General features: G+C 34.9%; 2 protein-coding genes across 4 annotated transcripts; one reads left to right on the top strand and one right to left on the bottom strand.

The window, feature by feature from the left end:
- The first annotated feature begins 3,993 nt into the window (after nucleotides 1-3,993).
- Nucleotides 3,994-14,072, top strand: LOC113691437 (disease resistance protein RGA2). 3 transcript variants are annotated; one of them, XM_027209570.2, is made up of 9 exons: nucleotides 3,994-7,234; nucleotides 9,399-9,475; nucleotides 9,567-9,695; nucleotides 10,555-10,739; nucleotides 11,061-11,207; nucleotides 12,280-12,359; nucleotides 12,936-13,009; nucleotides 13,139-13,362; nucleotides 13,621-14,072. In XM_027209570.2, the coding sequence occupies exon 1, from the start codon at nucleotides 4,114-4,116 to the stop codon at nucleotides 6,985-6,987; it is 2,874 nt and encodes a 957-aa protein (XP_027065371.1). In that variant the 5' UTR covers nucleotides 3,994-4,113; the 3' UTR covers nucleotides 6,988-7,234; nucleotides 9,399-9,475; nucleotides 9,567-9,695; nucleotides 10,555-10,739; nucleotides 11,061-11,207; nucleotides 12,280-12,359; nucleotides 12,936-13,009; nucleotides 13,139-13,362; nucleotides 13,621-14,072. The 3 variants fall into 3 exon arrangements, with proteins under 3 accessions (XP_027065371.1, XP_027065367.1, XP_027065369.1); XM_027209566.2 differs by having other exon boundaries at nucleotides 11,061-12,359; XM_027209568.2 differs by having other exon boundaries at nucleotides 9,396-9,475; nucleotides 11,061-12,359.
- Nucleotides 14,073-15,087: 1,015 nt separating this feature from the next.
- Nucleotides 15,088-22,589, bottom strand: LOC113692487 (putative disease resistance protein RGA4). The gene is made up of 2 exons (XM_027210901.2): nucleotides 21,743-22,589; nucleotides 15,088-17,303 (listed from the first exon to the last, which is right to left on the bottom strand). The coding sequence occupies exons 1-2, from the start codon at nucleotides 22,511-22,513 to the stop codon at nucleotides 15,141-15,143; spliced, it is 2,934 nt and encodes a 977-aa protein (XP_027066702.1). The 5' UTR covers nucleotides 22,514-22,589; the 3' UTR covers nucleotides 15,088-15,140.
- Nucleotides 22,590-23,849: the final 1,260 nt, after the last annotated feature.

The following is a 23,849-nucleotide window of genomic DNA, read 5'->3' as shown; positions in this document are numbered from 1 at the left end:
GCACACATGTCATGAATCCAACGTTGATAGTGTATATACTGTCAGTGTAGGAAAGATTTACTCTTTTAATAATAGTAGACAATCCGACACTTATCTTAACCGTTGAATATTCTAACAAAAAAAAAATCTATTATGCATTTCATTTTCAGGAAAGATTTAGCAGTAAAATCGTATCATCAATTATAAATAAGATTACGTGGAAATCTTTTGTATTCCAAATCAAGTTGAACAATTACAATCTAGAACAAGGTAGTAATAGATTTACAGTAACTAGATGGTTCCACTGTGATTTCGGGAGGGAAACGCATTTCATGCTTTCACAAGTAATGTGCAATAAATTTCTCTTATATTTCACATATTATATCTCACATAATATTTTTGTCTTTAATTTTGATAAATCATTATCAGATTGGTGGAACCGACAACCAATACCAACCTGAAGTATTTTCTTCCCATATCCCAATTAGTATAACAGATGATTCTAATCAACAACATTTCAATACACTTCATATGAATCATTCATCAGAGGGTTCAATAAAAACCATAGAGGAAGGGAATCCTCATAAAAAGATTTGCATGAGAAAGTAGATTTAATATACTATTTTACTTTCTTAAATTATAATCTTTACGTATTGTTATACATAACTTTGAATGCAATAAATCATTTTTTTCCAGTACTTAGTTATCTTGCTTTGCTATCATGCAGTGATAATAGAAAATCAATAAATGCTGATTTGCACGGACGGATCGAGGAGAGTGTTCAAACAGAAGAAAAACAAAAACAAGTTTATGAAGAATAGAATATTATTTGACACTATTTACTGCACTTTTTATTTATTTTCAAGTTTTTTAATATTATGGTATTGTTAAATGATATTTTTTTCTATTTTTGAATTATTATTCACTGAATTAGATGTTCAAATTTATATTATAAGAATACTTTATATTACAATGCGTACATAATAATATACTTAAGATAAGTTATAATAGATTATACATTAAATTTTTATTTTATATCGACATTTTTATAAAATTAATTAAATAATTTATTATTTTTCGATGATTCCCGTTCAACGAACGGATACAAAATTAGTTCTCGATATATTGTTAAGAAATTGTGATCTCCAAAACGTAGACACATAGGATTATTTTCCTTTATCATATTCAGAACTTTTATCTAAATTTCCGTGGAATCCATCCAATTTGGCAGCCATAAAGAATCTCAATCCATCTACATTTCTAGAAAACAAAAAAGAAAAAGCTGTAAGACTTTTTTATTTTGCAGCATCTAACTTTACAAATGTGTATGTATATATACACTTCAGCATGACAGGCATAATTTTGGAAACTCCCTATCAGATCAACAATTGATCAATTTTTTTTTTGATCGATAATATAAGGAATTAGCCCTTTCAATAAGCATTTCATTTCCCACATTTTTATATACTCTTAATGTACCAGTATTTCATTTTATAGTTTTTTATATACTCTTAACGCACTAGTATTTCACTCCATAGTTTGCGGCTAATAAGCATTTCATGTCTCACATTTTTATATACTCTTAATGTAACAATATTTCACTTTATAGTTTTTTTATATACTCTTAACACACTAGTATTTCACTCTATAGTTTGTGGCTAATTTCTTAGATTATCGATGAAAAAAAAATCAATCAATTATTGATATGATAGGGAGGTTTCCAAAACTATACCTGTCATGTTGGCCAGAAGAACTACACACACATATATATATGTTAAAGTTACGCACTGCAAAGAAAAAAGTTTCATATTATAAAAAAAAAAAAAGAAAAAAGTTTCATAGTTAAAAAAAAAAAAAAAAAACTGTTGTTCTCTGTTGGGCTGACGTAGTCCGATAGAGTGATTCTTTTAAAATGCAACTTGAAGTTTTTTTTTTTTATTTCAGAAATCTGTGTCCTAGTGGGATGATTCTTTGATTTTTTTTATTTTTTTTTTTAATGTTTGGCACGCCTTTCATGTAGTCACTTCAGAGGTATGGCACGCCGTGTAGGAAATGGTTGTTCATGACCTTTACATATTTTATTTTGAGTCTCGACCTTTACCTTTAATAATGCAATTCCAAGGTTGATTTATTGTTGGCCTTCAATTCGCATTCTACGAATGTTGGATGGTTGTCATGAAAATATGGAAATCGATGCTTAAAGTTAAACATACTTTTTTCTTTTCGAGCTTTTCAAGAAATACAAGAATATGTGTAATGTCAATTGTCATGATTATGAATTTAATTTTTAGCATATTCACTTGATGCCATTCATTTGTGAGAAAGTTTTGTTGCACATCATTTCTTTTTGTTTTGTTTTCTAGAAATATAGATGGATTGAGATTCTTTATGGCTGCCAAACTGGGTGGTTTGCACGGAAATTTAATTGTAAGTTCTGAAAACGATTAAGGGAGAAAAATCCTACGCGCTTACGTTTTGGAGATCACAATTTCTTAACAATGTATTGAGAATACCTTATAAACGTTGTTTTTTTTTTTTTTTGATAATTATAAACGTTGTTTTTGGATGTTAAGAGGAGGTAGGAAAGGACAAACTCAAGATTTTGGGTAGAAAAGGACAACATTCTGCACACAAAAAAAATGTTGCTGCTGGCGCACTTTTTTTTTTTTTTTTTTTTTAAAGAATCGCCCCTGCTAGGTAAAGTACGCTTGGCAGGAGACAAATTTCTAAAAAAAGAAAAAGCTTCAGATTATTTTATAAAGAATCATCCTTATTGAACTGACGTAGCCTAGCAGGGAACTCTATTTGAAAAAAAAAGAATTGTCAGACCTTTTTTTTCGTAGCGTTAACTTAAAAACAAATCTTTCTCATGTTCAGTTAGCACGACAGGTATAATTCTGAAAACCCTCTCTCTTTCGGACCAACAATCGGTCGATTGTTTATTTTTTCAACGATAATCTAAGGAATTAGCCTTATTTAATCCTTACGTGACTTAACATAAAACTGTTCAGATAATTAATCCTCTAGATGTCAGTAAAGAGCTTTGACATTTTTTTTTAAAATTTTTTTATTTCTTTTTATTCAAGGAGATTTCTGGGATTTCACGTGGTGACAGCAGGGAAAATGCTAGGCCAGGAATTTAGAGTCTGAACTAGGAAGCATAGTTATTAAACCCGGCCCGGAAAGGAGACCGGCGAAGGAGGTGGGTCAACAGGTTATTGGTTCAACCGGTGGGTGAGTGGTTGAACCAGTGGGTCACTAAATATATTTATATATTATATCTTATAATTTTTTATATAGGATATATGATATAAATTTTAATAAATAATGTCATAACAAATGCTCATTTGATTTAATTTGCTATAGAATAATTAATTTATATAAGAATCATCAAAACATAAATTTAATTAGTGATCCACCAAATTTTAAGTGTAAAATTTTATCTATGTTTAGTGTAATTATCTAGGTTACTTACAAATTTTAAGTGCAAAAAATTATTAAAAACAATATTTGTCTTTAAAATAAATTATGTAATATGTTATTTTTGAAATCTATTTTATAATTTATAGAATTTGGTGGTCATAAGTTTGTATTAAATGATTCCAAATAAATTTGTTTTGGAGAAATAAAAAAGAATAAACATAAAATTGATAAAACATTCATATAGCATAAGAATGATAACTAATTAACATGCAACGAAGTAGTCTGGTGGGGAGCTTGTCATAAACCTTGCCCAAGGTCATAGGTTCGAATCCAGCTAACAACTTTGTAAAACTTTTTCCTCAAAACCGGTTTCTTCACAAAACCGGCCGGGTTTCCGGTTTAATCCGGTTGAACCACTGGATCGTTGACTAGTCAACGATTCTAGTGCTTAACCGATCTAATTAGGAACCCGGCCCGGTCTACTGGCGGGTACACCGGGTTGATCGGTTCGACCGTCGGGCCGGACCGAATTTTATAACTATGCTAGGAAGCATCATCACAAAGACTTCTGACTTCTGAGTCCTCCTTGACTTGGAACCAGAATGTTGACCTTTTGGCTAAACAGGGATCAGACTTGAAGGAATTATTCCTATACTTGAGACAAGCCATTGTTTTCCCTTTGTTGAGCACATTGTTTGTAATATTTTGTCCATGGAATCTGCATTTCAATCTGGTATTGCATCAGCTTCCTTGCAAGTTGTTCTTGAGAAGATTGCTAATTTTGCTGTGAGGGAAACCAGCTTGATTCTGGGAGTTGATGATGAACTGAGAAGGCTGCAGAGAACACTCCAAAGAATTAGAGCTATTCTGGACAATGTAGAGAACAATCATCTGAGTCTGATCAACGACAGCAGCAACGAAGCCTGGAAGATGTGGCTTGTTGATCTGGAGAAGCTCTCATATTGTGCTGATGACCTACTTGATGAGATCTCGCTGGATATTTCGAGGGTACATGCTGACAATTCAGATGATGCTAATAATAGCAACCTGGTACGCAGCAACCTCTTGTCATCTTTTAAATTGTCAGTGCCCCATGAGATATGTAAGATAAGGAAAGAACTGGAACATATTTCAACTGAAATGGATAGTCTTTTCCTAAGTAAGTTATCTGCAGTGGGATCTTATAAGATGCATACCCCACTTAATAATAACTTTTGTGCTACAAGTTCATTGGTTGATGAAGAATTTGTAGTTGGAAGAGAAAAGGACAAAGAGGATATCATCCAGATGCTATTGATGACTGAATCCAATAGGGGCAATGTATCTGTGATTCCTCTAGTGGGTATGGGAGGGATTGGCAAGACGACCCTTGCTCAAGTTGTTTACAATGATGACCGTATATTGAAGAACTTCGAATACAGAATATGGATTTCTGTGTCTATCAATTTTGACCTGATCCGGATAAGTAAGTCAGTTGTTGAATCCCTCACTGGAAAAAAATGCAAGTTGTCTGACCTAGATCCCATTCAGTCTAAACTTCAAAATCTACTATTTGGGAGAAAGTTTCTTCTAGTTTTAGATGATTACTGGACTGAGAAATATGGGGATTGGGATGCTTTATGTTCACCTTTAAGAGTTGGACGCCAAGGAAGCAAAGTTATTGTAACAACTCGAAGCACTATAGTGTCATCAATTCTTGGTACAATTCCAGCATATAGTGTGCAAAGTTTGAATGATGAGGTCTGTTGGGAATTGGTGAAACAAAGAGCATTCTCAAGTAAGGATGAAAGGGAGAAAATGAATTTGGAAGAAATAGGGAGAAAAATAGCTACGAAATGCAAAGGACTGCCTTTAGCAGCGAAATCTCTTGGAGGCATACTTCGTTTCAGATCTGATGAAGAGGGGTGGAATGCCGTCTTAAACAGTAAGATGTGGGAGCTTCCGCAGGATCAAAGTGAAATTTTTTCTGCTTTAATACTAAGCTATCATTTCCTTCCTACACGTTTGAGAAAATGTTTTGCATATTGCTCCATTTTCCCCCCAAATCATGAGTTTGAAATGGAAGAGTTGGTCCTGCTGTGGGTGGGAGAAGGGTTCATCCAACCTAGAGGAGAAATGAGACTGGAGGACATTGGTAATGATTTTTTCAGTGAATTAATCTGGAGGTCCTTCTTTCAATTTTCACATGTTAACCTACACAACCAGTCAATATACAAAATGCACGAGCTTATTCACTGTATGGCACAATTAATTTCTGCAAATACATGCTTTCGCCTGGAGGAGGATATACAACATTGGCCTCCAGCATTTAACAATGCTCGTCATTTGTCCCTCTCTCATGAAAGTGTCCAATCAGTTGGGCCAAAGGCCTTCACTTGGTTTAGGCAGTTACGAACTTTAATAATGTCTACGAATGATACCAGTGTCTCACAAGTTCCTTACGAACTATTTTTGAAACTTCAATTCTTGAGAGTGTTGAACTTGAGCCATATGGGCATTGATGAACTTCCTAGTTCCATTGATCGCTTGAAACATCTTCGCTACCTTAACCTTTCTGAAAACCACATCCAAAAGCTGCCTGAACCAACTTCAAACCTTTTAGCTTTACAAACCCTCAAGCTCAAAAGTTGCTTTGAGTTTTTTGAACTTCCAACAAACATGAAGAATCTGACTAACCTTCGACATCTTGACTTGGATGTAAAGCATCAGTTAAACTACATGCCATCAGGTTTTGGAAATTTAGTCAACCTCCAAACACTTAGTGCATTTATTGTGGGGAGAGCAAGAGGCTGTGGTATCATAGAGTTGAAGAATATGAGATTCCTAAGAGGATCATTGTGCATTACCAATCTTGAAAATGTGCTGAGGCCAATGGAAGCAAAAGAGGCAAATTTATTCAAGAAACCATACCTTAAAAAACTTCAGTTGGAATGGAACTGCCTCGGGGATAAAATAGATGAGCAAGAAGTACTTGCAGGCCTTCAACCTCACGAGAACCTTAAGGAGTTATCTATATCAGGGTACAATGGTGTCATGTTTCCTAGTTGGATAAGTAATCCAGTGTACAAGCTCACAAATATTCACCTTCATAGCTGTCTGTCTTGCTCAATTCTCCCTTCTCTTGGGCAACTTCCACTCCTCAAATTTCTTTGTATTGAAGATATGGCTGGTTTGGTGCATGTTGACCATCATTTTTGTGGCTTCGGTAGTATTAAAGGGTTTCCATCACTGGAGTCACTAATATTCCAGGACATGCCAAATATGACCACATGGAGAGGATTGAATGGAGATGATTTGCCTTGCCTACGTGAGCTCACTATGAGTAATTGCTCAAGGCTAACCAGTTTGCCATCACTTCACAACCTCAATTTCCTCCATAATTTAAACATTGGCAGCTGCCCAAGACTTCAAGCATTACCAGAAGAAGGATTACCAGAGTCTCTTCAACTCCTGATCATTGTTGACAGTGCCATCATCAAAGAAAGGTGCAGAGCTGATGTGGGTGAAGATTGGCACAAGATAAACAGAATACCTAAGATAGAGATTGATTATGTTGAGATTCCCATAGTGGTGCATGGAGTTTAAGGTTGGCTGATTGGTCTCTGTATTCATAGTGCTTCGGTGATGGTAACATGGAGTGTCTGGGAGCCGGGTCAAGTGAAGGAATCATGTTTTAAATGTCAGAAGCAAAGTGCAAATTTTTGTTAGTTAAATCCAGAATTTTTCTCTATACAACAGTGAAATGCATGTTCCTGATACGAATGGTGCAAGCAAAAGAGAAAGCCAGTTCATGGAGGTTATGGCTACCTTTGAACAATACGAAACATCCCATGTAAGTCCTCAATTTACTTTTTCATTTCAGAATTGCTACTACTTCATAGTTGGCAGAATTAGTTTAGAGGGATAATTGCTTTATACTGCCCTTCCTAGTTAGCTTTTGCACCCAGTATTGTTTCCTAATGATATGCGCAATATAAATGTTATCTGTTCCAGTTTTTTTCCCCGTTATACACTGCAGAAGGTACTCTTTCTATTCCATGTGAAAAATCAACCAATACAACTAGGGCAAAATGTCCCAATGGCTCCCAAACTATTACGAAATGCAACTTTTGACCCTCCAACTATTAACTAAACCTTTTGTCAACTTAAGTCATTATATCTAATAGAAATAGCACATCGTGCCCCCCAATGACCCTCAAACTATTATAAAGTTCAACTTTTGGCCATCCAACCATTAATTGATAAGTTTTAACCCTTCAACTAATTAAAACATATAATCCTAGTCTTTCCATCAACTTGAATTGTTATGTCGATCAGAAACATTACTACATGCGTGTTAGGGGGGTATACTACAATGTCCCCATTTTTGTGTCTAAACCTCAAAAATATGCAGCACATTAGTGTCACAATCAAGACACAAGCAATGGCTATGAAGCAATATATCACCATTTTAATCTCCCCAGACATGCCTGAATTTGATGAATATAACCTGAATCTAATGAACATGTCCTATGAAGATGAAAATGCCCCTCGATTATGCCCCTCGATTATGCCCCCTGCTACACATGTAATATGTTCGACATAATGATTCAAGTTGACAAAAGAATTAGGATTATACGTTTTAATTAGTTGGAAGGCTAAAATTTATCAGTTAATAGTTGGAGGGCCAAAAGTTGAACTTTGTAATAGTTTGAGGGCCACTGGGGAATCGTGAATCCCATAGCTAAAGTTGACGTAACGACTCAAGCTGATGGAAGAACTAGAATTATACGTTTTAATTAGTTGTAGGGCTAAAACTTATCAGTTTTTAATTGAAGGGTCAAATGTTAAATTTTGTAATAGTTTGAAAGCCACATGAGAATTTTGCCCTTACAATTATTCCCTAGCCATTGATCCTTAAACTTTTCCCTACACACATCTGTAGGTTTAGCTTATGATCTGTTCAGCTATTTCTTACCAAGTATTGAATAATGCATGGTGTATTAAAGGTCACCAAATAGGAAACGCATGACTAAATTCATTTTCATATTAATTTTCCTTTAAATTGTTGAGCATTACACACACACATATATGTCCATATAGTACAGTAGTGGATGTCAGAGTTCATAGTTTTAATAGTGTATAATTGGAGGGAGTGACATTCCAATTAGAAAACAGGTAAACTGACTGGTGAGCCTATCCTCAATGTCTGCCAAGTGATCATCAATGACATCAGCACTTCAGTTGTAACTTGTAACTTGTAACAAGTTACCTTTCAATTCTGAATACAGTGGCAACTGCAATGACTATGCAAGGAGTGGCTCACACTCACTGTCATCTTATAGCAGCAGTGAGTGAGAAACTTCTAAGAAACAGTGAGAAAGTGCTATTGCTTTATGCTTTTGCTCCCTATGAATCAAAGGTGAAAATATCTAATGGCTTGTGCCTGTTGTCTACACCTGTATTAAAATTATCAAAGAAATTACAACGGTTCTAGTGGTTGGTAGGCACATCTCCACAGTGATAAAAAAAATTCTTTATAGAAGCTTCAATTTTCATTTCTTAAGCACCCTTTAGAATATGTTATGTCAAATTTGTGGTAGTTAAGAGTTAGTGTGGATAGAATTGTTCTTAATATTTTGTTCACTATGACTGCCTTCGAAATTAATTACAAAATCTCTATTGAAAGTAGAGATTTTGGAAGTCAAATCCAGGTTACATCATAAATTAAGTTATCCATATTAACATAATCTTAAAGAAACATGAGCAATTGATCAGTACTGTTTAGTTTTCAGTTTTGAGGTTCCTTTCAAGAATAACTGCTCAAATTATGAGACGAAGTATTTTGCTTGCGAATATTTCCAGAAATTGGTCGTTTCATGACAATTCATTTCCATGGGTGACAGCTATTGAAGATAAAGATTGTAGTGGAATAAAAAGTCTTGCTTGGTTTGAACTAGAAAGAGCACAAAAGTCAACAGATCTTTGCTTATGCATAACTAAATGAATTTTAGCAGGAAAAAGAGGCAAAACAGGCAGCAGCACAGTTCTACAAGGAGGGGCAGCAAAATTTGACACTCTGCAGACTGTTCTGGTAACTCTACATTCCACAGCAATATCTTTGTTTAACTTACATTATCATATTATTTTAACCTTTTGACATGGAAGTCTATTGCTCTTTGCAGAGTGGAAATGTACACTCCTTTCAGTGGTTTGATTGATGAGTTACAGTGCAAAGAGATTGACTGAGTTCATCTAGAAAATATCAAAGATTATGGCACTTCAGAAGAAGTGGTTCTGCTTTGAAAGGAATTGTGAGCTGAACCTATTCGATGGCATACATTTGAATGTGCACATTGTTGCTAAATAGTAGATGACAAATACATTATATTTATATTTGACAAATATATTGTAAACTCTTTCCTTGTTCTATGTCAATTATAAATTTAATAACTCAAGTTTTGAGTTTGTTTGCTGCATTACAGTGTGTCAAAGAGGCAACACTGTCTGTGGATCTTTCTTAATCTCAACATATTGCAATGTGTGAAATCTGTTTAATAAGCATTTTCAATGCTCCCATGTTTGCAAATTTTAGCCAGCATGCTTTCTTCTTGTCAAGGTAAAACCATCGGTTTTAACAAGTTAAAATTCCATTAATTATGAATATGGAAAGCCACATGTTTAGATTCATTGGCATAATGATTGCAGGCTACTTACTTGATTGACTTTCTTGGTTTCAGTCAGTTCACCAGGTGTAGATCATGCTAAGATAGTTTAGTAGTTAAAGATATTAGAAGTTGAAGCCTAAATTCTTAGGTCTAAAACTGGGTATCTTCCACTAGTTAGATCGGAGTTTGTTGAATTCCTGACAGCAACATAGTTAAGTATTCACAAATTATGCAAATCAACTAGAAATGGTCCTTTCCTAGCACTACACATGGATATTGCCAAACAATTTTAAAAAAATGTTTCGAAAATGATAATCTCAAAGGGTTCTTTTCTAGTATACTACATACTTCATTACAAGTCTAATGCCATTAACTAGACTGCTGGTGTTGTTTGAATATTATGAGTAGGTGTGGTTCCGCTTAACTAATCAGACTTACTGTGGCTTTCTCCAGCATCGCTTTTCTGGTTTTACTTGATGAAATATTGGTTACTAATATCCTTTAGGGGCAGATATAGATGATATATCGAGATAATCTTCAGAATCACAACTTAGTGGTCTGGTAAATAGGCCATCCAAGGGAATTAATGGTGTCACGAGAACCAGTAAACAATTTGTGTTAACCATGTCTGTCTCAAGAGTGGTCTTGCCTGCCGGAAACTAGATGTCAGTGCTACCATTGGCATATGAGGTAACAAGTCTACCAGATTCCTTTAATAGTTTTCTCATAATTTTAAATCGCATAATATGCATGAGATTGTGGAAGATTTGAAAACATTCTCCTTTTGGAAAAACAACATAAAACAGCTGCAACGCATATCAAACTCAAGAAGCATTCTGCAATCTTAAATGGTCGTAGGCTGCACAGAGAACCATTGACAATTTGCTTGTAGAGCAGCATTCTGTTAGATCATCTCATCCTAATAGCACGATCACATTTTCATGTCTGATGTCACTCAGCTTCTAACTCCTGAACAAATAAATAACTAAATGCTTTTATTAATTCGCACAGAGAACAAACCAGAAGTCTTTGCTCATTGCTGTAATGTGTTCCCACTCTGCAACCTTCTGTCCACCTCTAGTAGAAACTTTGTAGATCTTCCTGCTCTGTTAAGGTTTTAACATTTGAAGGAAAAAGGTTCTTCTTGCGAAATTTCAGGTGAGATCAATTGAACATCCTCTTATATCTGATCTGTGGTATTATGTTGTCGCCTAATCAGCAGAAGCAGTTTAATTTTTTTCCTTCAAGTTATTCACCTGCAAAACTCATAGTCAAACTTCGTTATAACATAGTTGAATATACAACAACCCCTTGCTGGAATCAGGAATGGTAGTTTGTTTTTTCTCCCACACTTGGTTGTGTAAGTTCCCCAAATGACATAACATGCATTTCGTGGACTCCATGAGAAGGGATACAGTTTGCTGATCCTAATTGATGCTCATAATTAATCTCATGCTTTGAAGAACTATTGAAATTCATTTTTTTATCTTAGTTGAATGAAGGCACTGTTATATCTGATTTACTGGTTATGCAAACTGAGCCTAATACCTTGGTTGGCATCATAGCTTCATCTTCTTTCCAAGGAAAACTAAAAATGTAAACTCAGGGTTAGTGCCACATAATACATGTATTCCTGCGCTTATATCCTAAATGCTTTCTCTATTTCTTTCTTTTCTAGCATCTTCAACTCTATCCTCTTATCTCAGTTTCTCCCTGCGTCTTCCACACTGTTCTCCCCTCCATATCCAAACTTCTAGTGCATGTTTTTTTCTTCTTTGTGTTTTGTTTTATTATTAATGTGTATTCTTCATTGTTGGAGGGAATAATGATCAAAGAATGGTAAACTGTATGCAGACAAGGCGGTCTACACTAACATGTATACCTATCAGATGTAAGCTCAAACAAAGATACTCGCGCTTCTGTTTAGCTTTTATTGGTGAAAGCTTGAAAAGACTATGTGAATAATGATATTCTGGTTACTCTTCAATCCCTTGCACTGACATACACTGGAAATAATTTGAAAGCAATTAATACTACTTAAGGTATACATCACTTTTCATGATCCACAAATTCAAAAAGCAGTATAGAGGAGCACCACTGGACAGCTAACTAAATATCTCATTGCAATTGCAGAAGATTCATGCAGGTATAATTAATAATGCATAAGCTTTCCTATCTAACCCAATGTATTCTCTCTGTTTCCATACCTCTCTATGCTCTCTTTCCAAAGGCAAATGACAGGTGAGGAAAAGAGCAACTCATCGAAGGAACTGGTGCTGAAAAAACTGATGCAATAAATACAAGCACAAGGTATGTGGCATATCTGGAGCATCCAAGAAGCTCAAGGATCGAGACTGGTAGTCAGTTTTAGTTTTGTCCTTTTTCCCTGTGTTGCTTATATCATGGGACATGAGTTCTCATTTCAGCTTTAGGTGTATCTTACTTTCTTGCTTCAAATAGATTTGTTCACTGTAAAACTTGGAAATTTTACCCTATCATGTTACTAGTTCTGTTTGGGGTTATTAGTAACTGGAGCCATAGATGGATACGTTGTGTGTGAATACGTAATGCACAACTCTCAGTACAATTACTGGATTTAAAATCAGCCATGCTTCCTTCTGTCCAATTTAATATTTTCTACAGCTTCTTATAAAGGCTTTAACTGTTCCATTGCTGATGACTTTTTTCCATTAACAAACCTAGTTGATGCTCCTCTCTTGATTCAGGTCCAGTTAAAATGTCTCCAATTTGTTTTCTCTTTTTTTCTTTTAGGGGGTGGGGGAGGAGGGGGTTGGTGGGATGTTATCAAACATCAAACTGGATTCTTGTCAGCACATGGCTTTCTTTTTAAATTGAGCTGTTTATTAGTTTTTGCTTTCCCTGCAGTTTTGAAGTCGAATAACTCAAATTAATGAGGATAATCAAGAACAGGACGAAAGCACACTGTGTTAATCACTAAGGTGATGTACCTGACAGGTCCTAGATGTCCACATCTTGTATATTGTATTAGTCTAGAAAATTCAGTCATCATCAGTTTACATGTTCATGATACTTTCACTGCGTAAGATCTATTGTTTGTGCACGAACAGGGGGTTCGGAAAGGGTTCCAAAGTTGTATGTGGTTTTATCAAGACAATGACAGACAAAACAATGCTCCAAAAATGGAGCCATCAGATCAGCGCAAGATTGGTCCAAATGGTAGTTTGTGAAAGCCAAGGGACTTAAATTCTGGTGTATCTACTTAGTGTATCTACTTTCACTTTGGGGAGCTGCTGTTCAGCTGTAGCAATTTCAGTAAATTTTAGGCAGCAAGGTATGCAATACTCCAATTGCAGTTTACCTGTTAATGCATGGAGAATCTGAGGTAGCTGAAATTGCTTTTAACTGACTTTCGTGCTCATTGCATGGTGTGTTCCATTAATTATTGGCGCATAATTGAATCAACTTTCAGTAACATTCATCTGAAATGATTTCAAATAAGCATCAGTAGGCATCAAGCGCACACTGATCTATGTTCTGTTCTTCTATCAGTTCTCCATACATACTTATCAGTTCATCCCAATTTTCATAGGCAATTGCAAAAGGCAAGGATAAGTTTGCAGTTGAAGGAATTCATTGGTGATAATTCATGTCATCAAGTTGAAACTGCACATAGTGTTCACCAGGAACAATGTTATATCTTTTTTAAAGGACAACACAGAAGACTTCCTTCAAAAAGAAAGGACTGGGAAGATTGAGATAACGTGATTGAGCTTCAGTGAGTTATTTTCAAGGCTGTTATCTAGAGGTGGCAATATGGATATATGGTTCATTATTGGTTTTGACTTAATGGATGGTGGATGAAATTTATCCAATCCATTTAGATCCATTTATTTAAATGGATCTAAATGGAAATGGATCTAAATGGATGGATCTAAATGGATTAAATAAAAATCAATTATCCATTTATAATCCATTTAAATATTTTTGTTACTTTTTTTTTGTATTACCATTTCTTGTAATATGAAGATACTTTTTTATGTACTTGTAAATTTTAGGTGTATTTGGATGAGAAAGAGGACAAATGAAGGCAAGACCTGATTGATGAAACCAAGACCTAATTATCACTGGTTTAAAAAATGAGAACATTGAGCAGCATAAGACACCAGTAAATGAATAAGTCCAATTTGTTAGATAGCGAATTGATATCGGTGGGAAAAAGTAATGGGTTTGCTTTATATCGTTTCTTAAAGATAATAGAAGGAAGCCACGGAGCAGGTTCTTTCAAAGCTACAAATATATTTGTTCGCTCAGATTCGGTCGCCTCCATTTTAGGATAGCTCCTTTTTTTAGTCATTTTCTTTCATTTCTTTCATTTGGTTTTTAAGTAAATGGATATATGTGGTTTTTGTGGATAATCCATATAAATCCATTTAATTTAATGATTTTACTTTGGTCAACCATTTAAAACCAATACTATAAATGGATAATCCAAATCCATTTAATTATGGATTATATGGATGGATAAATGGATCTCGATCTAAATTGCCACCTCTACTGTTATCTTTATCTGGACATTTATTACTCCTATAATCTACTACTGGAGATATATGTACCGTGTTGGTTCAAATGTTCATTATCAGATGCAAACTTGCCGTTACAACAATCTTCACATGTTCTTATTTGTCTGCAATGAATTTAAATTTCTTAATTTCAGTGATTTCTGATTGATGCTTTACAAAAATGGCAAAGTTGATTGAATCTGTTGGAAATGAACAGCAAGAATCAGATATCTTATCCAGAGTGCACTGACTTATCAAGTGCAAACATTTCTTCAACATAGTATCTGTGTGGAATTGGATTCTGTGGATAGTTGTCGTACTAAAGTTCCCCTCAGAATGGACCAAGATTAGTTTTGAGATGCTGTGAATCTATTTGCAATCCTAAAATCTAGAGGCTCAGGTTTTAAAAGGATGAAAGACTTAAACAGGGAAACTATTGGTAACTTAGTTTGGCAGGTTTATATATAGATCGAATAACTCAAGCTAGTTTAACTAAATGCATGAATATAAAGATTATATTACTTGCAGGTTCAGCTTTATTGAATGGAAATCATTCATTGACAAAATGACTTTCATTTTCGTGTTTTACACTGTGAACAACAGAAACTATATTTCGAGATATTTGTTCATAATCAATCCATGTGCTAGGAATGTGGGCTATCTTGTACCAGTCTTCTCCTCCATTCTTATTGCACCGTTCTTTTATACCAGGGCAACCTGTAATTACCAGTGATTCAATTGAAGCTGGCAAACCTCCTTCAGGCACAGACTGCAGCTTAATGCAGTAGCTTATCTCGAGATATTGGAGGACTTTGAGATGGAAAACGGATGAGATCTCAAAAAGGTTTGGGCAGTATCTTATATAAACCTGAACTAGGCTTGGGAAGTCACCGTTTTCTGCTCCAGTGAACTGTTGAAGGTTAGGCATGTTGTCAAGTGTCAGTTTCTCTAACTTTGGAAATAATATTTGGCTTCCAGTTGTAACATTCCGACAAAACAGGCCATTTGTATCTCGCACACTATCCAATCCAACAATATTCAGATATTTGAGTGAGGGCAATTTCCCGACAGAGGGCAAAACTTGACATTCTATGCACCTGTAGAGGGTAATGCTGACAACATTAGTAAACAATGGGTTGCCAATCCAGCTTGGAAAGAATTTACCCTTGTAAAATTGTATCTGTAACTCTTCGATGCTATTATGTGGCTGCAGACATTCCAAGACTTCCTCTTCTGGTGAAGCCTCATCAAACCTGTGATCTCCCCATCTCAATTCGAGCTTTTTTAAGTACTGCTTCATACTTAAACCAGCTTTGCTAGCTTCATCGATGTTTGCAACATTTTCAAGCCCTGCAATGCAGAATGATCCAGCAATATTGTTCAGATTCCTGAGCTCTCCAATGTTGCATCCATCATCTCTTCCAACCATAAATGCCTTTAAAGTTTGAAGACTTCTCAGATTCCCCATGTTTCTGGGCATGCAGTTTAATTGGCGGATTATATCCAATTCAAAATGCCTCAGATTGATCAACTCACTTATTCCCTCAGGTACTGCATGAAGAGCAAAACAACCTCGAAGATTTAGTGTCTGCAAACTGTAAAGAGAACCAACGGATTCAGGCAAATTTTTGATAGGTGTATACGAGAGGTCAAGATAATGTAGTGACTCCAAACACCCAACAGAACTTGGTAATTCCGATATCTGGGTTCTGCTCAAATCTAAAGTATATAAACTCTTTAGGCAAAGGAAAAGATCACGAGGTATTTCCTTGATTGAGGAGCCATAATCACCAAGTAATAATAGTGTGTGTAGGTCTTTGAAAATTTTGAGAGTCTCAAATGTCAGTGAATCAAACTCCTCCATGTCCAAAGACAAGTGAAGTGGCATTTCAGAGGGGACACTTAGTTGATCCTCAATTCTCAGATAGTGACCCCTGGATAGCACTGCTTTTTGACACCAGTACAAAATTTTAGATTCATTCACTTTATACTTCTGCTTGCGATGAAGATTGTCATAGCTTGAAGGAACTATGAACCCCTTACTTGCTAAAATGTCAAAGCATACCTTTCCAGCATCCTCCATCCTGTCTGTAAGTTCTACATCAATCAACTCTTCTGCAATCCATAATTGGACTAACTGATCTTTCTCCAACTCATAGCTTGTTGGAAACAAGGAGCAATACTGCATACACCTTCTAACATGTTCAGGTAAACTCTCAAAATCAAAATCTGCACCTTGCATTATTCTCCTTGAATCTTCTGCCCCTTCCAAGAAGTGCATTCTGTTCTCCAGTCTGAATTCTAGTTCTTCAGATTCAGTACTCGAATAATCGCCTATTCTCTCTTCTTTCTTGTCTGATGCATTGTTCTTATATGTGACACCTAGTTCCTTGGGCATCGCATACAAATCAGCCTTTGCTTTAAGCCGCTTCCTTTTAGCACACCTTTGGACCAGAAGTGACTGGTCTGATATGCTCCTCTTGAATTCCCCTGGTCTCCTTTTGTTACTTCCAATATTTTTTTGGGCTGACTTCCCCTCATCAACTGCTGCTGTCACTTCTATCTTACCATTTTGGTGATTCTCAGGCTCCAGGGACAACTGCAATGCACTTTCAGACAGCTTGATTCCTTTGGAAGTCATGGAAGAAGAAAATGAGGATGATGAAGACAAAAAGGGCTGTTGGAGTTTTGTCTTTTCTTCCATTAAGTCTCCCTGTTGCAATTTCAGTACTGAATTTTTCAATCACTAGCACAATTTCAGAATTGCACAAAGGCAATGTAATAATGTACCAGAAGAATATTAGTCCATTGTTATCCTTTGAAAAGTCTCTAAACGAACTGCACTATCTTTAACTTGTAATATTCAACCAGGAAGATATGCAGATGTGCTTTAGATTTTGAAGCTTACATGTTCCTATGCATGCATCTGTTCTAAGACTCCACATGAATCAATTGTATCTTTCAGTTCAAACCAACACTAAAGCAAGAAGAACAAATGTTATTAGCAAAGATTCTCATGCATAACATACGAATAATTAGCCAAAAACTCAAAGTTGCTGCAGCCTCCCTGTTCGTTAAAGCACAACAAACCAAAATTTTGTACTTCTACTATCTACAAGAAGTATGATTTGGGTAAAAGTTATACACTAGGCTTCCAGAATTTTATCATAATTAACTAGGGCGAGGCTGAATTTTTCGATGGACAAGGTCCTTTAAAACAATTTACAGATAGGGAGTGACTAATGCAAAATTGGGCATAATTTTGAGACTATTTTGAAGAAAATAATTGAAAATCACAATGATCTCAATAAATATGCAGGAAATTTGTGTAACATCAAACATAAGGATCTTGGCGGCTTAATGCCCCTTTCATTATACCTACTAGTAAATACGGTTCACATGGCTATTTCCTACTATTCTAAATTAATCAACCAAAATTCTTAGGTTCCTCCTCCCCTATCAAATTTTTGCTTCAATCTTATAAACATATGAAATGAAAAAAATTTCAATATTTATTTCCTTTAATTTTCCAAAGTATGGTAAAAGTGTTTTTGTCTATTAGTTATTACAGTTTCTAATGGTGTACAACACACATACTTAGAGAAAAAAATATAGTAGAGTAACTTTTTCTATTATCAATTTAATTATATAAAAATTTGCTTTATGATTGTTGCAACTAGAAGCAGCAAAATGGATTAATATCCTCCAATCCATCCATATAAATCAACCTTAAATGGATTTGGATGATCCATATAAATTCAATGGTTTTAAATGGATAACCATCTAAACCCAATTATGTTGGTGGATTTAAATGAATTATCCATGTCATCCATATATATCCCCTTAATTTAAAAAAGAGAAAACACACATTGTGATTGCAGATATTTATAAAAAAAAAAAAGTGGGATGGAATTTTGTGGGATCACTTATTTTTTCCTTCATAACTTCCTTATATGCCAAGTTGCCAATAGTATTAATTGCATTTTATTTGCTTCTAGTTCCTACACTTTTTCCATCCTTTTCAAAATTATATTTAGTCTCTACTCTTTCTTTTTTAATTAAACTCTCATACACTAATGATCACAAACTTGCACATTCTAAAGTAGAGAAAAACTTAGAGTGCATCGTATAGTGTCAAAGTAATTTTTATTTGTTATTTTTTATTTATAAAAAGGATTTTTCTAGCAAGTGTCCCCGCAACATTGGTTAAGATATATAAATGACACCTTCTTCTTTTTTTATTTTTATTTTTAATAAGTTAAAAGTCTTGAATCCAGAACATCCTTCTAGAATTCCCTCTCCACTTATAATCCAACCCAACCCTCCAAAAAAAAAAACCAAATTTACTAAGTAAATATAAGGTAGCTTGCATATCAATGGTATAATAAGGATTTTCATACATTTCTAGGTAGTATGTGCTCATGTGATGAAAATGTTTTACTTGTTAAATAACATAAGACCGCTTATTGGAACTCTATTTCTATTCAAGGCATCCCTCTTGAATAGGAGTGCAAAAAATTGGAAAAGTAAACTTCTTTCCACTATAAAGCCATATTCAATTCACCTAAAAGTTATAATAATGTAGCCAAGTCCCTAATTGTTCATTACTTTACAAAATGATATTTGAAGTAATGATGAAAGGTTAAATTGACCACAGTAGTTAGATTTTCTTGGAACTAAAATAATTTGAAACTACTTTTATGAAGAATTGAAATAGAGTAATAGCACAGGCATTTGTTATTATCAAAAGGTTTTAGGTGATTTAAGGATAGAACCTTGGGTATCTATATTTTTTTGAAAAAAAAAATTTGGATCTTAAATTTAAGACTTGGGAAAGTAAATGGATAAATGGATGGATCATGGTTTTTCACTATCCATTTAAATGGCATCCATTTCAATCCATTTATTAAATGGTTTTAACTGGATTGGATCAATTTGATCCACTATCCATTTAATTAAAACTATTTATCAACCATATATTTATTTTGCCACTTTTTTTTTTTTTTCCGGAGACGACAACTATTGTATAACCTATCTATCCTAAACTAGAGGAGAGCCATTTTGCCACTTTTTTTTTTTTTCTCCGGAGATAACAACTATTGTATAACCTATCTATCTTAGACTAGAGGGGAGCCATTGGAGCCTAAAGAGGCTGTGTTTGGGGCTAGCAGGTACACAGACCTTACTAGACCAAGGGAGTGTTTTTGACACAACTCTTGGATTTTTTTTGCTGCAGGTGGGATTTGAACCCTTACCTACAGCCCAAGAAGGGATTTAAGACCCTCCCTGGTGGCCACTGAGGCAAGCTTAGTGGTTCCATTTTGGCACTTCTAGTTGTAACTTTTTCCTTGGAAAGGAGATTTTGTTAATTAAACTATATGATTTGAAATTCTTTGTCACAAAGTTTCCCTGTTTGATCTATGGTAAGCTGTTCAGAAAATCATTGATGATTTCTTCTTTTCCAACTATGGAGTCTTAGAAGCTTTTCAATTGACCAATAAATCTTAAATAGTGGAATCTGGTTCTTCAAATTTAAGGGGGAAAAAAAAACTAGTGGAATTTAATGGTCAAAAAGTGAAATGATAGTGAATGTAACTTCTCAGAATCAAAAAACCAATTTTGACGAATTTTGTGTTCAGTCTAACTATGTTATTCAAATGTTTTGATATATTTAATTGGTCTTACAATAACTAACTAAAAAATAATAATTGCAAACTGAAGAAGTAAAATATTTATGCTACTACATCGTCATTGACAAAACTAAGAGTTCAGCAAAACAAGAGTGACAAGAATTATTTATTTGACTTTTTATACTGCTATCTTCTTAGTCGTCATTTCATTAATGGTCTAAAGGGCCACAATTTTGTCTTTTCTTAAAGGGAAGAATTAGAGACAAGTGATTATCAAAACAAGCCAGAAATTAAGAAATGGAAAACAGCCTATAAAGAAAGTGACAACAGCAAAAGTGGCAGTCAGAATAGATGAAAATAGTTTCCTCTTATTTTATTACCCAACCACCACGCTTATTGGTACCCTTTTTCTTCAAGCAAAGTCAATACTGCAACACATATTATTGGTCTCGTGAATGCACATTGATAATGTCTTGTGTGTTTTTTTTCTTTTTTGGATGAGAACTCCAAATTTTTATTATCTAGAACTACTTACACTCACTAGCTAGCATGATTAGGTACTTGTACGGAATTAGAGACTCAAGTTCCATACCGATAATCCGAAATCCTAAGGCCTAATTAAGGTAACTCGAAACTTTTTTGTTTGTGATATTTTCAATTCATTACTTTATTTTTCAATTTCGACACATTTGATCTTTTACGTTGATGAGATTGTGTCAATCAAATACAATTGAGGAATGGTAAAGTATGCAAGTCCTGTGAACTTTCGTGGATACAAAATGTTAAGGATTATCAATATTGGAAGTAACACTTAAGCGTAGAGGAATAGGGAGAGTATTGGGTTGGGTAGTAAGATGCGAGGGATTATAATTAAGAGGTCATTGATTCAAAACCTCCTACTTATAAAATAAGAGTGAAAAATACAAAAAAGAATAAAATTATAATTTTCGTTGAATAAGTATAACGAGTTTCCTAAAAAATGCATAACGGAATAAAATTACAATTCTCTTTGAATAATTATAAAGAGTTTCTTATATCTAGAGTGCAAAATCAATTCATAATATATGCAATAAACCAGCCCAATATAACTTCTTAAATCCCGTTACTCCTCTACTAGAAATTTTTTTTTTTAAATAGATGGAAAAATTTTTTGGAAGGGAGATCTTCTTTTGATAGTTGTGTGTTTCCATTCCCTTTTCTTATATTACTGTCAATAAAATAAGAATTATTTTCCTTAAACAAGTGTGATGGAAATTAATGTTACCTATTATACTTATTTGTTTCGCGTGAAAGATAAAAAGAGAAGCTCAGCAAAATTTTTAAAAAAAAATCTCCAAATTCTCCTGAATTTTATCTTTTAAAATTTGTGCAAGAATTCCCCTTACATTTTCCCTTTTTAAAAATAAAAAAAAAATCCTTAAAAAATTCTTCAGAAAATCAAACAAGAATTAAATTCAGTTTAAAAAACGTAAGCAATATGTTTATGATGGCACAGTTTACAAACTGATTAGTAGAAACAAACCCTGAGATTGCTGCCAGTTGAATTCTGTAAAATGAAAGGATGATGAAGAAGCTGCTCAGCGGTCCATCTTTTTGCCATATCTTTCTGCAAACAACAAGAGATGAAGTCCCTGAACTCAGCTGATGCTGTTGAGAGATCACAAATATGACTTAGCTTTAAAGCAGAAATTTCTGTGTCAAGAGGAAATGAGCCCAAATACAGCTCAAGAATGCATAACCCAAGGCTCCATAAATCCCCTGCAAAGCCATCGAGCGAGTTTGCCCTCTCAGGATGAAGGTGCCTTTCATCTGATGGCCTAAGAAGCTGCAAAATTCGCCCGAAATACACAATTTTGACGCATCCCAGTTTAGTACTGGCGAAGAATATTCTTGAAGGCCTGATGTCTCCATGCACAATCTTTCTCTGATGGAGATGGTACAACGCCTCCAAAACTTGACGTGTGAGATCACTGAGAGAGGATTCATCAGCGATATGTGAGCCTCGGAGGGATTTGCTGGCAATGGATTCGCTTAAAACATGAATACCATCATTTTGAGCAGAAATTTCATAGCACTTGAGTACATTGGGATGATCCAGGCCCTGGATGATCCCAAACTCCTGTCGAATATCTCTCCAGATGGATTCGTTGTGGCTGCCATGTAAAACTGTTAAAGTGTGGAGCTGTCCACTGGCACGGTGGCGAATTTTGTAGAGCGTAACTTCCTCATCTTTCTCAATCAGGCCTGTTTTTTCCAGTTCTGTTGATTTCAGCAACAGAGTTGTGGATAACATCTTCAGGTGGAGCTCCGTTGGATTGATTCTTGAGTATGGGAAGATTAATACTTGAAGAGGGCAATTATAGTTATTTAGTGTTGCTGTTAGTAGAGGAATTCGGATTTCTAGAAAATCTTATTTAAAGTTGAAGACAAAACTCAGGTCGATTTTTTCCTAGTCTTCATTCAACAACTTCTGTTTAAAGCATGATAATCATTTAGTTTGAAAAATGAAAAAGATTGTCCAAGACTAAGAATAGAGGAATTGACCACGACTTTGCCCTTCCTTTGGTTTAGTGCCCCTGACGTAGGGGCAAAGTTTGAGTTTTGCAAATTTTACTTTATTTTTAATGCCTTTGTGGAAACTAAATCATTTCCCATATATTTGGTGCACTAATTCACTCGTAAGATAAACTGAAAATTGCTGGTGAAAATTCTAATCCCTCTTAGTAAAATGAAAAAAAATTATTGCAAAAAAAAAGTATATGTGCCATAACATTTTTGTTGGTCATATATTTTCCTAGGCAAGCATGCCTCTGATGGATGGAAAATAATCTCGACATAAACTCATTATTGAGATGACCTATGGAGGACTTATTCATGATTTAAAGATTCTTGGTATTTCGTCCTATCTGGCTGATCCACAAAGATCTTGATTTCCACAGGGTGTGAATGATATCCGTTGCTTCATGTTTTGTTGTTTAGGGGGTCTCTAAGGGTCCACAGATGGATCTCGCAAATATTTGGGTCCTATAGGGGTTCACATATTTGTCAGATGTTCCACCAAAGATCTGTATCAGAATTTGCACTCTCTGGTAGATCGTGAGACTGACATCCAGCACGGAAATTTCAGGTGAAAGGGGCAATGAGCAAACCAGCATGACTGTGTGAAATCGTTAATCAAACAATATAAGAAAACTGAATAGGTTGGCTTGAATTGAATAATTTGGTAATTCAGGAAGGATTCTAACTGCTAATAGGGGGAATATGACTGTAATTCTTGCATCTAGAACACACAAGAGTATAAGTCTTACCCAGATCTTGAAATTTTGCTTGATCGTGGCCAAGGAGTCCTTTGTTACTTAAATTGACTGTTGAAGAACAATAAATCTACAGCAGCCTAAACAAATGTGAAAGATTTGACATTGTGGATTTCGAATTATCTGGACAAACTGAAAAAGGTAGAGCCTATTGATGGTATTATCATGATCAGATGTACCTTTCCTGACTTCGACACTAACAGTTTTAACATACATCTGTTCTACTAATATTGGTAACATCCGTGACATTCAATCCATACGCATCCCAGTTGAGATGTTTAATATCAGGTACAAGAATTTTTTTTTTCAGTGTGG

Source organism: Coffea arabica, chromosome 6c, assembly GCF_036785885.1.
Source record: "Coffea arabica cultivar ET-39 chromosome 6c, Coffea Arabica ET-39 HiFi, whole genome shotgun sequence".
Classification (NCBI taxonomy): Eukaryota; Viridiplantae; Streptophyta; class Magnoliopsida; order Gentianales; family Rubiaceae; genus Coffea; species Coffea arabica.
The sequence above is the reverse complement of the archived record's forward strand: the minus strand, read 5'-3'. Positions and strand labels throughout refer to the sequence as shown.